A 17,230-nucleotide genomic window follows, 5' to 3' on the forward strand; every position below is an offset into this window, starting at 1 on the left:
AACTGAGGCATCATCACCTTTATAAGCTTAGTAGTATTGTAAACTGACTCCTAACATTCTTTTGTTTGCTTGTTGGAGTAATCAGAAAGGTGAGGGTTTTTTTTTCCGATCATTAGTTTAAGTAGCTGATCTACAGCTTTGTAAAAACTGGCATTTGCTTAAGTCAGTGGTTCTCAACATTTTTAGATTCAAGGCACTCCGCGTTAGACTCAAGGCACATCTTGGAAACTGCCAGCTCTTAGTTTTCATTTGGTTTTCGACTACAGAAAAAAAATAGAGTAATTCTTCTGTTGCAAAGAACTTGGAACACAACAGGTTAGAATGTTTTAAAAATCATAAATTCTTGTTTGGAATATCTGGATTTATCTTGTAATTATGTTTGCACACCTAGCAGTGCTAACATTGTTCGGACCCTGTGGCACACCTGAATGCACCCTGGCTGAGAATCACTGGCTGAAGCTATCCTTTTAGGTCACTGTAAGGAGAATTTGTAATAGGATACAATTGCCTGGAAAATCATTCTTATATTTATCTGTACTTGAAAAAAAATTATTGCCGTGTTGTAAATGTGCTGTTTTTAAAGGCTTTCTCACTTTCAAACTATCGATAGAGATGTGGGTGAATTACTGGTTAGTTTTCTTATGCAGCTGTTTTCTTTTTATAGCCATAATGAATGAGGAGAGAAGTGGATGAAATTATTTAAATGATTAGTAGTTTGGTATCATGTCTACAGAAGTACAACCAGGTACAAATACCACACTCCACACAATTTTAAAAGAAACAGAACACCAGGTGTTAAATATGCATGAGACTGCAATATCTGAATTTTTTGCTGTCTCCTCTATAAATAGACTCTATGCTGTGCAACCCATAAAAATTTTTATTGCCCAGCACTACAGTATAGTATCAGGGCTCTATATTTTGCATGCCTAATTTTTCTTCCTGATGCAAAAAATGGAGGCTGCAGTGCTAGCTACACATTACTCAGATCATTCAGTCCTGTGGGATGCTGAGACCCCCCTGTGTGGCATCAAATACCTTTTGACTTCAGTGTTTTTTGAAGATTCTCAGCACTTCATAGGAGGCACTCTGCATCTTTCAGGATTGGGTCTCTGGGATTTTTGAGCAGTTTTGCTCATAGACACACCAATTTAATTTGATTTTAACTCTGAATTGTTCCCAGTAGGAACTTGGCAATGTCAAATGCAGTATGCTTTTTAATTCCATTCTTGGCTCTAAGAAATATTTTTTCCTTTTTCCCTTTAGAAGATCATTCTAAAAGGTGTTTAATCTTGCGGTGCAGCCTTTGCATTCTACAGCAAGACAAACTGAAACATACATTAAATATACCTCATATCAATATCTGGCCATAACCTTTGTGTAGTACTGGAAAATAAAGAAATTTTATGGGTCATACAGTATGGCATGTATTCATAGGGTTTTTTTAAACAAAGGTACAGCTCTTTCATTAAATTCTTATGCATATTCAACAGCAGTGGTTTTGTTGGGTTTTTTTGACTGGTGTAGAGGTAAGCTTGCTTCTGATTTTATATTTCTGTAGTCATGACACCAAACAATTTAAATCATTTCCCTCATTAGTCATTCTGTAGGGAAGAAAAGAAACTATAAAAGAAAATGAATTAGCAATTCACCTACTTCTCTACCAGCGGTATAGAACTGAAAGACATTTTCAATGCAGCCCACACTGGCCATGTCTACACATGCAATTAATGTACCCGAATTTTCTGCGCAGAAAATTCAGGCACATTTATATTGTGGCTGTACATGCATCTGAATGTGCGGTAGCAAATTTGTGGGAGCAGTTCAATCCAGGGCTGCTCCTGCTCTGCTGTGCCCCCCTGCAGCAATCAAGGGGAGCTCCAGGCTCCCCTGGGTGCCAGTCCTGAGCTGGCAGGGGGCCCTGGGACTGGTCCCAATGGGAGAGCTGTCCGGGCAACCAGGGAGCTATCTCTTAGTCGCATGGAAATCAGGACAGAAGGCAGCTACCTAGCAACTGGGACACCTCCCAGCCATGTGTCTGGGAGGCAGCTGCCTGGCAGCCTGGACAGCTCTTCCAGCCACGTGGAGATCAGATTAGGTCCCAGTCCCCATGTGGCTGGGAGGCAGCATTCTGCTAGGGCAGGACAGCTGTCCCCGCCCCATGTGGCCCTCTGGACACTTTGCAATTTGCTCCCAGTCAGCATCTTCATGTGCACTTCAGCATATTAGTATAATGCACTGATTTCTAGTACTGATATCTACAGGTACTAAAAAACAGTGCATTAGATTGATCTACTGTGCAGTAATTGCTGCCTAAATGTAGATGGTGACGCTTTACTGCACATTAGAGATTAGCCTAATATGCAGCAAAGCGCCTCATGTAGATGCACCCACTGAGTACATGCTACAGTATTTATTTTTTAAGATGTCATTAGATGTGTTTATCTGTGGGAGTTACAGAATTATTTCACAGGGAATTGTTCTGAACAATAAACTATCTAATGAAGTTAATAAACTAACTTCAGTGTGCTTAATATGGCTGGGCAGGAAATGATTTCCACAATCTGTAATAATATTGTATTATGCCCTGTAGGAATGAGTGAGATCATGATTTTGTGGCTTCCTTGTATTAACAATTGCCTGTAAACAGAGAGGACTGGACTTGAGTGGTTCAGGAGGCCCCTTCCAATTATGAGTTTCTGTATTTATAAGATGTAGAAAACTTCCTATACTTAATCAGGGCAAGGAGTTGAAATCCCAGATTTTCACAGACTGGAAAAAAAAAAGCATCTTGTCAATCCAGGTGTTTAATTTTTATTCATACTTTTTTAAAACCTTACAATAGAGTAGTTAAAATGTCAGAAATCGTAGTTACCGTGACTTGAAAACAGGAATGCTTTTGAAAATGACAAAATGAGATGTATTCAAGTTCAGAATTTTTTCAAAACCATTTTTGAAAGAGGAAATTTGATACCATCCCGTTCTTGTGAACAGTTTTTTGGTGTTGACACATTAGTATTTTCTGACTGTGCCGCCACCCCATTTCCTCAAACCTTTGCCTTTCATAGAAAGGCTGCTTTTCTTTATAATGGAAAGATAGCCTCTCAAAATAAATGATAAACATTGATGCATACATCCTTCCAGGCAATCAAACCCAGTCCCTGAGGTTTGCAGGCAACTTCTTGTCCAGTGGGTCCATGCGAACATCCTTTCCGACCCCTCCCGCACCAGAGCTACAACATGCCCTTCTTAAAAATAAAATATGAGGGAACAAAAACAAAACTACAGCATGCCACAGGTAAAGAACAGGATAGGCACTGGAAAAACTGTTAATGCCTTTCTGTTGCAATGGCAGGACATACTTTAGGTTAATACAGACTCATATGATCAAAGGAGGAAGAACATGCCCATGCTGCAGAGGAAGGCAAAAAAAAGTGCAATTCCTGTCAGCCTGATCTCAGGAGAGAGGATTCCTTCTTGACCCAAAATCTAGCAATTGATTTGATCCTGAGCAAAGATCCTGCAGCCAGGTCCCTTAAGTATGAACAGGAGCACAAGCTTACTCCTGCCAAACTCCTACCTCTGGATAAAAGTAATGCATTAATGGTTGTTTCAGCAAACAAAATGATGGGAACATAAAGTCACATTTGTCAGTTTTATTCAGCTTGGGAAAATAAACTTACATCAGCATCAGAGGCACACCATGGTGTATGGGGGTACTCTAGAAGTCTAATTGAAACCAAAACCACTCGTTCCCACATACAGCAGTTTGGGTTATGAGTTTCATTCTTTAGCCAGCAAGAGACAGGAGCAACTAGTGTTATATTTGTTGTTTATTGCACTGCAGCACCTAAGAGTATATATTGTGTGTCTCACAAAGCATATAGAAGACAAAACTCATGCCTTGGGAACTCACAAGCATATCACATTTCAGTACTGGAGCAAGGGTTGGTTTAACAGGAGGGGCTAAAGGAATAAAGATAAGGTAACAGCAACCAGGTGTAATAAGAGGTATTTGCTGAAGAAAGGAGGGGTGGTTTTTTTCTGTGTTCAAATGTCCTGGTTGGCTTATTGCTTGTTGGCATTTCAGAAGAAGGAGAATCCTAAGGAAGAATTGAAATCAAGAGAAAAGCCACAGCTGGTTGAGTCAGCTCAGGGAAGTGGAGGTTCTGTATGTTAAGAGCTAGTGTGAGAGGAAGTGCACGCAAATGAGTTTATCCAAGCTGGCACCACTGATATGGAAGGAGGAAAGCAAAGTGTATTAAGAAAAACTTAAATAAATGAGGAGAGGGAGAAAACTGAAAGTTGGAACAAGGAAAGTCTCTGAATTTTACCAGCTACATTCTGTCACCAGGGCAACATTCCTCTCTCCCCACCCCCCTTCTCCTCCTCCCTACCTACCTATCTCCCACTTCTTAACACCCAACCTCTGCATTTTGCATATTGGCTTAAGTTTCTTTTCCACCCAGGGGAGACTCTCCCTATGCCTGAAGAAGGGTGTTGTGCCTGAAAGCTTGTAAAGAACAATTTTTCCAACTGTTTAGTCAGTCTAATAAAAGGTATCACATTTACCCAAAGATCCTTGTCTGCCAAAGTTGGAATAAGAAATTTGAAGCTGATGCCCCAAACATGGAGAGTCCCAGCACACATTTAGGCAATGGGGTGACAGGGTCAAATTAGTAGGAATTCAGTGTGTTTCCAGGGACAGAGTTGTCATTTTGCAGGATTGGGACCCAAAATGGTTGTCATTTATAATGCATTAAGTAATAGTGATCTTACAAATGTGCATATAATCAAGTATTATAGGTCTTATTTATGTGTTGGAATTATAAATTCTTCAGCCAGGCCAGCAATTCTTCAGTTGATGTGGTGATATGAATTCAGTTTCATTCTGAAAGTTGCATCTTTATCTTTACAAATAAGTATTTTTATTAAGTTAAATATTAGCCTAAAAGTTTTCATCACTATCCAATATATTAAATTTCCTTTCAGCTTTTGAAATCTATGTTTAGATCTGTGTTTGTTTTAGGCTAATATTTCATTGTTAAAGAATGTGGCATTTACTGTATGACCATCTCCAAAATAATTGAATTTTCTTCATCACAGACTTAAAATGAAGGATACTATGACATTTTATTATAAGATTTTGTTTTGCTGTTTTATTTGGAGGTAATGATCTAAAGCAAACCATCTATCTTAGGCAAGTACTGCTCAACTGATTGGTGTGTTTTGTATAGGGTAGCTTCCTTTCTGCTGTGAATCTATTACAGAAGCAGTTAGCAAACTGATTAAACTTGTTCTTAACAATCTTAAACAGTGTTGCAATATAAAGCTAATATGTCTTTAGACTACTCAGTGAAATGAAATAGGGAAGGTTGTACAGATTAAGAGAATTAACATAGTAATTTGAGAGGTTTTTTTTTTTAATGAAATTGATGGATGCCTTTTGTCATTATTAGGCGTTTTAATTATAAGACCACACTTCCAAATCTCTACATGTTTTCTCTGTATAAATGCACATTTCATTGTCACAGACTTTTTGGGTATTGTTATAACAAAGTGGTTTCTAGCAAATAGGGCACAGAACCTCTTGATCTGTAAAGATTTTAGAGTGAATATACAGTTGCAATTGCAGTAGAAAAGTTGGTTAAAAAAATATTTAGATATAAATGCATCAGTATTCCACAGTGGACAGTAATCACAGTTACCTTTCTGGTCAACTTATCCATGTCCACAAGGTACTTTTCTTATTCATAAAAAAATTGAGGCAGACCATCCAGACATTATTTTTTTTCCTTTAGAAAAGAATCTTTAATACAGGTTTCTGTAATATTTCCATAATAAAATCTCATAAAGAAATGAACTGCACAATGAGATTTACAGGTCATTTTACTGGTTCTTAGTTGTATTTCAGGGATTTCAGATCAGTGTGTTATGTGATATTTCTTATGTGTTCTGATAGCTTTAATGAACACAGAGAGGAATATGATACAAAATGTTCACCCCAAGTTTTTCGGAGGCTTATAAGGAGGACACCCTCTTTTTCTTGGTGTATAATAGAAGAACGGATCCTCAACTGTATGCTGTTTACATTTTCCTCAGCCTTTGCAGTCACTGTCCCTCGCAGATTCCAAGTTAAAGACTGAGGTTACCATAATTATCAATGCACTGGGCAGCAATACTTCTCTTACAAAAGTGGATATTAGTGGAAATGGAATGGGAGACATGGGGGCAAAGATGCTCGCCAAAGCCCTCCAGATAAACACCAAACTCAGGTATGGAAAGCTACATTTTTGTTCAGAAGGATCACTTGTTCAATGATGCTGGGATTTCATTTGCCGTATTTTTTTAATCCTGTTCTCTCCATGGTCACTGCAACTGCTAGGGAAGTCACTTTTCAGTGTTGTTGATCATCAGTTCTTCCAGAAGTGGAAAAGTAGGAGAGGGGAAAGACTTCCCCTCCAGAAACTGTCCATCTGTCTCTGACTGACTTGACTGTGGCTGGAGCAGTCTGCTTCTGGTGGTACCCAGTGCTAGCTATGCCAAAACTTGCTGATGTAACCCAATCTGACACCCCTTCTGTTTGAAAAAGAAAACAGAAATTACCCTGCAAAAATGTTAAGGAACAGAAGAAAAATAACTTGACTATTAAAACCAAAAATGTTTAGAAAATCACCTTTAGGTGTCTATCCTAAAACCTCAGTAGACTACACACATCAGTCAGGGACAGAATAAGTCTTTCACTGCTGCAGTCTTTGCACCATCTTTCAGGAAAAATCCAAATCCTTTCCTTTCAAATTCTGGACTGGTGGGATCTCAGCTTGCTGCAACTTTAGTTCCTCTTTCATTTCCCAAGTAGTGATAGTCTAATTGCACAAAGTGTGGAGAAAAGTAACAATTGAAGCATTTCAAACTCCTTTGAAACATTTCAGAGGACCAGCTGGACAAACAAATGTGTCCTCTGAAGATCCCAAAAGCAGCGAAAGCACTCCAGAGCAGTACCTTTCTAAATGAAGTATTGTTTTGCAGCATTTCACTTTTGGTTCTTCATGCACAGGGACAGAGAGGGGGAGTTTTCTATTTGTCCAGCTGCAGGGTCCTACTTTGGGCCCCAGGGTGCTGCCAGGTTCCCACTAGGACCACCTACACTTCTTGTAGGGATCCCCACCCCCTGCCAGACATGTGCTTACCTTTGCTGGTGTTGGAGCCGGGCTGGTGCTGGAACTAGGTTCCATCCCAACCACTGCAGGAGCTGGGTTCTGCAGCCCTAGTCCCCTCTATCTCTCTACTTGACTAAGATGAGAGGCTTAGAGATCTGAGGCTGGAGAATTAGGATCACTGCTACCTCCCTCCACCCCTGCTTACCTCTCCACTCTGGTGGTCTCTGAGAAGAGAGGGGAGTGGGGCAGCAAGTCACTGGAGCCTCCCTTAGCAACCCCTGGCTTGTGCTAAAGGAGGCGGCTGTGTTTTGAAATTTTCCAGCCCCAGAATGCCACAGGGAGGCTGTATGTATATCCCTTGGCTTCAGTCATTTTTTTTAAATGTTTCCAAGCCCAATTCACTTGGAAACATTTCAGAAGTTACTTCTGTCTAAACTCACATTGTGCCTCAGAAGCACCAGATCTTTTCTGCTGTAGGCAAGCACCATAGGTATGAATAAGAAGGGGAAAGTGTCCTTTTCCCTCAGAAGTATCAGAGCTGAGAAAACCTGGGAGCAGACTGGATTCAGAATACTTATCTGCAGGTGTGTCACTCCAGCTAACTAGTACAGGAGGGAGCCACACAACCTGTCCTCTGTGTTCTCGTCTACACAATGCTTTCATCATGCTTTTAATTAATAGCTGGCATGGATACCTTAAAATAGTAGTTTGCATGGCACATGGCTAACAGGCAGTAGATCTTGATGCTGCTTCCTGTCTTCTGGCAGGGTAACCTGACAAACGGTTTGAGTCTTTGTTTAAATATTTAAACACAGGGCTCTTTGAGCATTTATAGATATGCTCTGGGAGTATGTGAAGAGATGGAAAGGAGTGCTTTAACTAGAGCAGCTCCAAGAGCCGGTCTAATTAAAGTGCCTGGAGCTTCATGTGTATCAGTATCCCTGCAGTGAAAAATGATGGCAGGGTCAAATGAGCTGTAGTTAAAGCAACCCTGTGGCCATTTTTCAGCACAGGGACACTGATGCATATGATGTTGGAGTCTGCTGGAGCATAGTAATTGCCATGCTCCAGCAGACTCAATTAATGGAGTCTGCTCTGACATGCTGCACATCAGAGCAGCCTTGCTCCATATATATAGGCACTCTTTGGCTCTGTGGTCCCACTTCTCTGACCATGTCACTGTAATCAGTAAAACTAGTCTTCCCTCATCCTGTAACATTATGCACTTACACATCCCACAATGCATTTTTCCATTTGTTGAAGATACACCATATAGTGCTTTAGGTCTGGTGACACTGTTCCCAAAGAGTAAGCTGTCCCACAGGACAGTCCTGGCTACATCATTCAGTAGCAGGGCTGGCAGCTTGAAATGCCTGTAATTTATTTTGCTGAGCTTAGTGCTCACATACTAAGAAGGTCATTGAATAATGAAGCTTTCAAGCAACAAACTCCAGAAGGTAGTAAATACTAGCCTGAAGTGACAGGGGTACCTGCATGATGTGAAATGGCCACTATCTCACTAGGGTCTGGAGTAAGAAATCTCATTATCCAACATGGGAATTGGAAAGGTAAGTGGCTCTAAAAATAAAATGATCATGGTCCTTGGTGCAGGGAACTGTTACTTGAAACCTCTGGAGTGGCAGCCTAGAACACCTCACAGGACATGGGCAGAGTACCTGATCTCAGTTCATGATGGCAAAGAGCTACAATGTATTCACATGCTGAACAGTATGGCTTGCAACTGGTTACATTACAAAATTGTGTTGTGATGTTAGCAGATAGGCCTAAATCTCTTGCAAATGTGGGATATGTATGATACTATCTCCAAACATTTCTGACTGTAGGGAGAGAAGGTGCCAAACCACCATTTCTCCACCTCCTAAAACAGAGACAGAGAAAATCTTGTTGATTTCCAGCAGAAAGGTGACAATATGACTGTCAAAACTTTCCTGACAGGGAAACACCTCAACTACAGGTGCTCTAAAACAAGTGTACATCTGGTACACTATTACCTCCTCAATACCAGAGCGAACCTACTAATCTTTTAAAAAGTGTCCATTGACTAGATAAAATGAGACCATTTTCTTGGCCACAAATTGCCTTGTAATGCAAGATATAGACCTGTGTATTGGGTCGGGGGCATCGGGAATTGAATAGCTGTTCTCAGGTTCAAAGGAGCAGCAGCCTAAACAGGTACAACTGGTTAATTTTTTTTACCATGATTTTTCAAGCTGCATATCTAATAATAAATCGGTGTACCAACTACTGCATATTGCTTATTGCAATATTGCATATTGCTTTCAGACTGCATTGGAAAATTTAAGCAAAAATTTGGAAAATAAAATTAGTTCTATGTAAATTATATGTTGTATAATCATACCTGAGAAGAGCCTCCTTTTTTTAAACAAAATATGCCTCCAAAGCGAAAGCTGAGAAAGTTTGGACAATTTAGAGGTAAATTAATTGCTTTTGTCTTATAGAAATGATCCTTGCATTATATTTTCCCATTTTTAATATTAGAGGCAAGTTGAATTTAATATCACGTTAACTCTTTTTCTAAGTTTCTAAGAAACTCTATTATTTCAGTTTTTAGCTAATAACACAATGTCCTTTTCTATACATGTTTGACACACAACTGCTTGATCCAAAAGGACCCAATTCTATGGTGTTTATAAAAAAAAAAAAAGAGAGAGAGGGAAGCTATTTTTTAAATGAAAATAATTGGTGAACTTTGTTTAATCTTTGTTTAATTTTGTTTCCCAACAGAACTGTAATATGGGACAAGAATAACATCACTGCACAGGGCTTTCAGGATATAGCAGTGGCATTGGAAAAGTAAGTTTTATGGAAGCTGAATGACTCAAGAGTGGGTACATTCTGAATAGCTGAAATTTATGCTGACATCATTAAGATTTAAAGATGATCAGCACATCTCGCTTTTAGGCCTGTGGGATTCAGTTTTAAAGTAGAAGTTATGAAATCACAAAAGGGTAAGAAAAGGCTCTTTGACTACCATCTTTGGTTCCTTCTTCTACCCCAGCTACAGCCACTACATCCCGTGCATTCTGAAACCAATGTTAAAAATTTGTGAGTTTGAGGTATACTCTTTCATGGGAGAGACCGCACAACAACAGGGGAGCTGCTCCACCTCCAGCCCTGCCCCAGGTTGGGGCCAGAACCACTGTTCTGTCTGGCCAGAGCCATGGTTGGAGCCACCTTGTGCTCCATGCCCCATGCTGCAGCCAGGGCCAGGGCTGGGGCCATCTTATAGGTGAAGTGGCTGTGGGGGGAAGTGTGGGAGGGTGGCAAGGTGCAGGGGGCGAAAAGAGCAAGGGATGTGCCCCCCTGGCACTCCTTTCCCTGTCACTTTCCTCACTGCTGCTGCTTTCCCTGCCACAGCAGTTGTGGGGTGGGGAGGGGGTGCAAATTACAACAAGCCTCTAATAATTAGATTATATACATGGCAAATTATAACAAATTTATCATTTTCATTATATAGAATCTAATTATTGGAAGGTTGTAATAAAGTCTAGGATTTAAGTAAGAACATTACTAATGAGGGTTCCACGAACTGCAGTTCTTCATTACAAACCCTATGATGGGGTGGTCTCCTTAAATCATTGTGGTCACGGATACAGAAACACCAGAGTATCAGGCACTGAATCACTTTGATCTGTCTCTGTCCCTTTCACTTTTCTTCATATGTGATGATTGCACTTCTTAGGGGAAAAACTGTAGATTTAAATTAAGCAGCAGTTGCCATTGTTTCACATCATTAAATCCCCATAAATGGGAAAACAAAAAGTGTCTTTCGAAAGTGATGATCATAGACAATTGCTAGTCTCCAGACAAGATAACTTGCAAAAATATACAGCTATTTGGGATAGCCTCTTAACCCTCTGGAGTATCATAACTTTTGTGATTGAATTCATCAGCTAGATATATATGGCTTGTAAGGGATACTTGTATTTTATTATCTCATATCAAGGTGAACTGTGTTCCACTAATGCAGGAATTGATATAAATTATGTATAATCACGAAAATAAATAAATCTGAAGCAGTTCCAGTCATATTAATGAATCATCAACAGTATTCACAAAGGTCTTTTGTCAGTTTACAGACCTTACTTGACAAAGCTATAGCACGCAAACTTATGGGAATAGTCAGGGGAAGAGAATATATGGTATTTTCTGATAAATATTGCATTTATTTTTTCCCTTCTGACCTGCCAAGAAACATAAATAAAAGGGGAATGCTAAGGCAAGAGTAAACAAACTAGACAGGAGACGGAAACATTAGTTCAAATATCATGGCCTTGCCTGTTGTAGAGGGTGATATCTTATTTATTTAGTCTGAAAGCTGAGGTCATCTTCTTTCTCCTTTGATGTTTCAAACCCCTGTTAGTATCACAACCAAAGCCATCAGCAGTGAAGTTTTAAACTTGCAAGACAGAGATTCTTATCAACAATCTGGAAAAAAGTTAGCAAGTAAACAAATCAATTTCAAAGACATATTGGGAACATCTTCCATATGTTTCACACAATCCATGACAGGCTGCCAATTTTCTACAAGGGGAAAAAAAGTCATCCTTAACAGAAAAATACATTGTAAATCATAGAAAATTAGGGTTGGAAGGGACCTCAGGAGGTCATCTAGTCTAACCCTGTATTCAAAGCAGGATCATCCAGAACTAGATCATTGTAGCCAGGGTTTTGTCTAGCCAGGCCTTAAAAACCTCCAAGGATGGTGATTCCATCCCTCCTAGGTAACCTGTTCTAGTGCTTCACCACCCTCCTAGTGGTTTTCCTAATATTCAACCTAAACTTCCCTTGCTGCAACTTGAAACCATTGCTCCTTGTTGTATCATCTGCCACCACTGACAACAGTCCAGCTCCATCCTCTTTCAAACCAACCTTCTGGTAGGTGAAGGCTGCTATTAATTCCTCTCTGTCTTTTCTTCTGCAGACTAAATAAACCCAGTTCCCTCAGTGTCTCCTCAGAAGTCATGTGCCCCAGCCCCCTCACCATTTTCACTGCCCTCTGCTGGACTCTGTCCAATTTGTCCACATCCTTTCTGTAGTGGGGGCCCAAAACTGGACAAAGTACTCCAGATGTGTCCTCACCAGTGCAGAATAGAGAGGAATAATTACTTCCCTCTATCTGCTGGCAACGCTTCTACTAATGCAGCGCAGTATGCCGTTAGCCTTCTTGACAACAAAGGCACACTGTTGACCCATATCCACCTTATTGTCCACTGTAACCTCCAGGTCTTTTTCTGCAGAGCTGCTGCTTAGCCAGTTGGTCCCAAGCCTGTACCGGTGCATGGTGTTTTTCCATCCTAAGTGCAGGACTTTGCACTTGTCTTTGTTGAACCTCATGAAATTCCTTTTGGCCCAATCCTCCAGTTTGTCTAGGTCACTCTGAATCCTAGCCCTACCCTCCAGCATATCTACTACTCCCCTCAACTTGGTGTCATAGGTGAACTTGCTGAGGGTGCAATCCATCCCATCTTCCAGATGGTTAATGAAGATATTGATCAAAACCAGCCCCCAAAACCAAACCCTGGGCACTCTGCTTGATACTGGCTGCCAACTAGACCTCAAGTAATTGGTCACAACCTGCTCAGCCTGACAATCCAGCCAGTTTTCTTATCCACCTTACAGTCCCATCATCCAACCCATACTTCCTCAGTTTGCTTGCAAGAAGGCTGTGGGAGATGGTATCAGTAGCCTTGCTAAAGTTGAGACATATTACGTCCACTGCTTTCCTTGCATCCACAGAGCCAGTCTCCTCATCACAGAAGGCAGTCAGGTTGGTAAGGCATAACTTGCCCTTGGCAAATCCATGCTGACTGTTCCTGATCACTTTCTTCTCCATGTGCTTAAAAATGGATTCCTTGAGCACCTGCTCCATGATTTTTATGAGAATTGAGGTGAGGCTGACTGGTCTGTAGTTCCCTGGATCCCCCTTCTTCCATTTCTCAAAGATCGGCACTGTAGTTTCCCTTTTCTAATCATCCGGGACCTCCCCTAATCTCCATGCATTTTCAAAGATAATGGCCAGCAGCTCTTTAGTCCTATCAGCAAACTTCTTCAGCACCCTCAGGTACATTGCATCCAGCCCAATGGACTTGTACATGTCCCAGCTTTTCTAAATAGTCCCTAACCTGTTCTTTCACTGCTGAGTGTTACTCCCCAAACTGTGCTGCCTGGTACAGTAGTCTGGAAACTGACCTTACCTGTGAAGACCAAGGTCAGCTTGAGTACTTCAGCCTTTTCCTTATCTGTCAGTATGTTGACGCCCCTCCCCTCCCCTCCCCCCCCCTTCCATTCAGTAAGGGACCCACACTTTCCATGACCCTTTTGTTACCCTTCTTCTTACTCTTCACATCCCTTGCTAGCTGCAACTCCAGCTGTGTTTTGACCTTCCTGATTTCATCCCTGTAAGCCCAAGTGATACTCTTATGCTCCTCCCTAGTCATCTGTCCAAGCTTCTACTTCTTGTAAGCTTCCTTTTTGTGTTTAAACTCACTGAAGTGTTCTCTACTAAGCCAAGCTAATCACTTGCCATATTTGCTATTCTTTCTGCACATCTGCATGGTTTGTTCCTGCACCCTCAGTAGGCTTCTTTAAAATACAACCGGGTGTCCTGGACCCCTTGCCCCCTCAGACTGGCTTCACAGGGGATCCTGCCCATCAGTTCCCTGAGTGAGTCAAAGTCTGCTTTTCTGAAGTCCAGGGTCCATACTCTGCTGCTCTCCTTTCTTCTTTTTGTCAGGATTCTGAACTCAGTGTACCCTCAAAAATATTTGAGGGTATTTTAAAAATGTTTAGGACTATAATTTTGTACTCTGAAAGTATACCCATGTACACCTGAAAGTATAGGCTTCCTTAGTATGCTGAGTCCAATTGTACAGAATGTGGAAGAAAAGAAAAATATAACAATGTATTGTAAAACACATCTGAAACCTTTTTTCCCCTTGCAAAAAGATTTTGTGAGAATGATATTTCTGTTATAGAATTCTGTATGCTCTACCAAGAGAACAATGGAAAAATTAACTCTTTCTATAAAACGTGGAGATGAAATTCTCCTCTGAAATCCTCAATTCAGGAAAGCATTTAAAAATGTAGCTAAGTCCGTACATACTTAATCAAGCTATTAAATCCATGTCTGCATCCCGCTAACATTAACAAGGACATAAGTATGCGCTGTGCTAAATCAGGGGTTATATTTTTGTAGAACCGTAAGACATCTATAAATGTGCTCTGGGATGGGGTTGGGAAAACATTTTAATTAGAGCAACTCTTGGGTGCTGCTCTAATTAAAATGCAGTGTCTTGTGTATTCAGCATCCCATGTTTCAAAATGGTGGCAGGAGCGCTTTAACTAAAGCTCATTCAATGAGCTTTAGTTAAGGCACCCCCACTGCCATTTTGAAACATGAGACGCTGAATACATGAGATGCTGCAGTACGCTGGAGCATTCTGATAAGAATGCTCCAGCAGACTTGATTCATTAAGCAGTCTCAATTAATTAAGCAGAGTATGTATATAGGCACCCATACTGTATTATCCAGTATTCAATACTAAAGAATTTTTCCAGTAGGATTCAACAGAGAAATATCATAGCTTCTAAAATCTAATCTCTCAGGTCTAAAAGCCACTGCTGGGGAGTTGGGAATCTTTCTTTTCCAGTGATATAAAGTTCACATTTTTCAGATGCTATATACTAACATTGTATAACTGCCATAATAGCTTCTCTTTCTGTTGGAGCAGAGTAAGCAGTGAAGATATTACAACTATTTTGTTACTTGCTACAGCAATTTAGTCTGCAGAGCAAATTGAGTAGGGTACTGCAGGAAAAATAGCATGTGATAATAGTTTTTAGTTTATTGCAACGTATGTGATACATACAAAGGAAAAGAAATTAAGTTGTTTGAACATCTTTGACTTAAGCATTTCCTGATCTCTGTGTGCTCCTCTTTGAAACTTTACATTCTTCTGTAGGGCAATTTGTAGGGAATATAATATTGCTCTGAATAAGCAAAATTGTATGTTTTCAACCTGGAACTGAACTTTACTAGATTATTGAGTTCTTAAGGAAATCTTTTCTTGTTACTATAGACAAATGGTGCTTTAAGAAGAGAAATAACAAAAATGGAGGGATATTTCAGACTTCAAAGGAAGCTGAGAAAAATAGAGTAGTGTGAGGATAAATATCAGTTGCTCTGATGATCAAAGTTTCATGCAAGTTCTAAATCTTTTATTTTCCCAAGAGATGGTTAATGCAGAGATGAAAATAAACTAACACTCCGGAACAAATGCTGTGCTTCCAGAAAAAAGTGGATTATAGAACTTTCTGTGGAGTAGTGTTCATCTAAGGTTCTGACTCCATGGCTATGTGCTCATGGAGTTTCCTTGTGTTTTGGATCTTTTCCACCTCCCAGCTGGGCTCAAGTCTTTGACTACATAGAATTTAACATACAATTACCAGCATGAGAGCCGGCAATTTTAGACTTCACTGAATGTGACATATTAAATGTCAAACAGCTGCAGAGATCTTTGGAAATCCACTTTCTTTTTTTTTCAAGCAATGCCAATTTTTCTCAGTCAGGTATTTTCCCCTGTCAGGAAATCCACAACTTCTGCGGCCATTATTTATCTTTGACCTGAGCTGATTCTCATATTTTAAACTAGTCTCCCTGCTAGTGGAGGGCCAATTCCTGATTATTCTCTACCACGTGGAGACACTTGAGTTTCTGTAGTATAGACAATTCTTTTGATGGGTAAGGGAGCTGCTATAGCAAGCTCTTCTGCTGCAATACCAAAGTAGCCAGTTGAATATTATTAGGGGGTCTACCTAAATCGCAGTGGGGGGACTTAACAATTTTTGTGGGTTGGTTGCAGTGTAAAGTTTGAATTCCATGGTCATTTTGCAGCAGCTCCATCCCTTGGCAATGATTGGCAAAGAGGTCTCAGGGGGAGGAGGAACAAGGGGGCAGTCTCCGTCTTGATTGCTGGCTGCCTTTTTTGCCACCCCACACCTCACTGCTGATTGGCAGAGAGACCCTGGTGGGGAGAGGAGGGACAAGAGGGCAACCACCATTTTGTCTGCTGCCCTTCATGTCACCTTGCCAGCTGGTGCCTTCCCCTCATGTCAGCGAGAGCCACTGGGGAGCCAGCATTTTATTTTTATCAAGTTTTTTTGGTTGTTGATTTCATGGACAATCCTGGATTTCATGGTTTCCGCAAAATCTGCAAAGCCACAAATTAAGTCAGTCCCTAACTTGTGGAGGGACAGAGATCCTATTGCCTGAACAAAGACTATCAGGAACCTCCTCTCTACAAGTCCATTTATAGGACAAAGGAAAATCACCTATGAAAGTTCATGCCTCTCTGAACAAGTTAGTCTATAAGGTACCACATTGCCCTGGCTTCTGCTTCAGATTAACACAGCTCTCTGTTACTGGATTTGTTAGCGAGACCAAGTCGGAGAGTGTGGAGGATTGTGTTAGTTCTCAAGACTTCAAGATGCTTCCAACTAGACCAATTAATGGGATGCGAGTGGATTGAAGTGAGTAGAGTTGCACCCACTTATATCTGGACTGAATTGGATTACAAAATTTAATTTGAAAATATTTTAAAAATAAATTAATCTAAAATACATTTTAAAAAATATTGATGATTAAGAGTAGGATACTTAGCTAAATACTTATAAATGCAAGGGGAATACATTTCTGCAGGGAGTTGCATCTAACAAGAAATGCCAAAAGGGGACTTCCTTTTATTTTTTCAAGGACTTCTGTGATTTTTTTTTCTCAACATCTAGTCTATTCCTAAGAAGTTGTACACAAGAAATGGGATGCAGTTGAGTTGCTACTTCAGGGGGTGTTTTTTGTGTGTTTGTTTTTAATATTTGTTCTGTTAACCAAGTTACCTGCCCAGGGGTTAAATGGCAGTTTGACTCAAGTCAAAATTCAATGCAAAATAGATAAATGTGGCTGCAGAAACATTTCCCAAAGAAAGACAATAAAACACAGGAAATGATTGTTTATATAAAATATCATGGAA

General features: G+C 40.3%; 1 protein-coding gene across 5 annotated transcripts in view; it reads left to right on the forward strand.

The window, feature by feature from the left end:
* CARMIL1 (capping protein regulator and myosin 1 linker 1) overlaps nucleotides 1-17,230 on the forward strand; it is a 371,957-nt gene that overhangs the window by 266,852 nt on the left and 87,875 nt on the right. For all 5 annotated transcript variants that reach the window (XM_019523833.1, XM_019523847.1, XM_019523840.1 and 2 more), the window contains 2 exons: nucleotides 6,103-6,275; nucleotides 9,927-9,995. In XM_019523833.1, coding sequence (XP_019379378.1) covers nucleotides 6,103-6,275; nucleotides 9,927-9,995 — 242 coding nt within the window. The remainder of the gene's footprint in view (nucleotides 1-6,102; nucleotides 6,276-9,926; nucleotides 9,996-17,230) is intronic.

This window comes from Gavialis gangeticus, unplaced genomic scaffold, assembly GCF_001723915.1.
Source record: "Gavialis gangeticus isolate Ggan-Ray unplaced genomic scaffold, GavGan_comp1, whole genome shotgun sequence".
NCBI lineage: Eukaryota > Metazoa > Chordata > Crocodylia > Gavialidae > Gavialis > Gavialis gangeticus.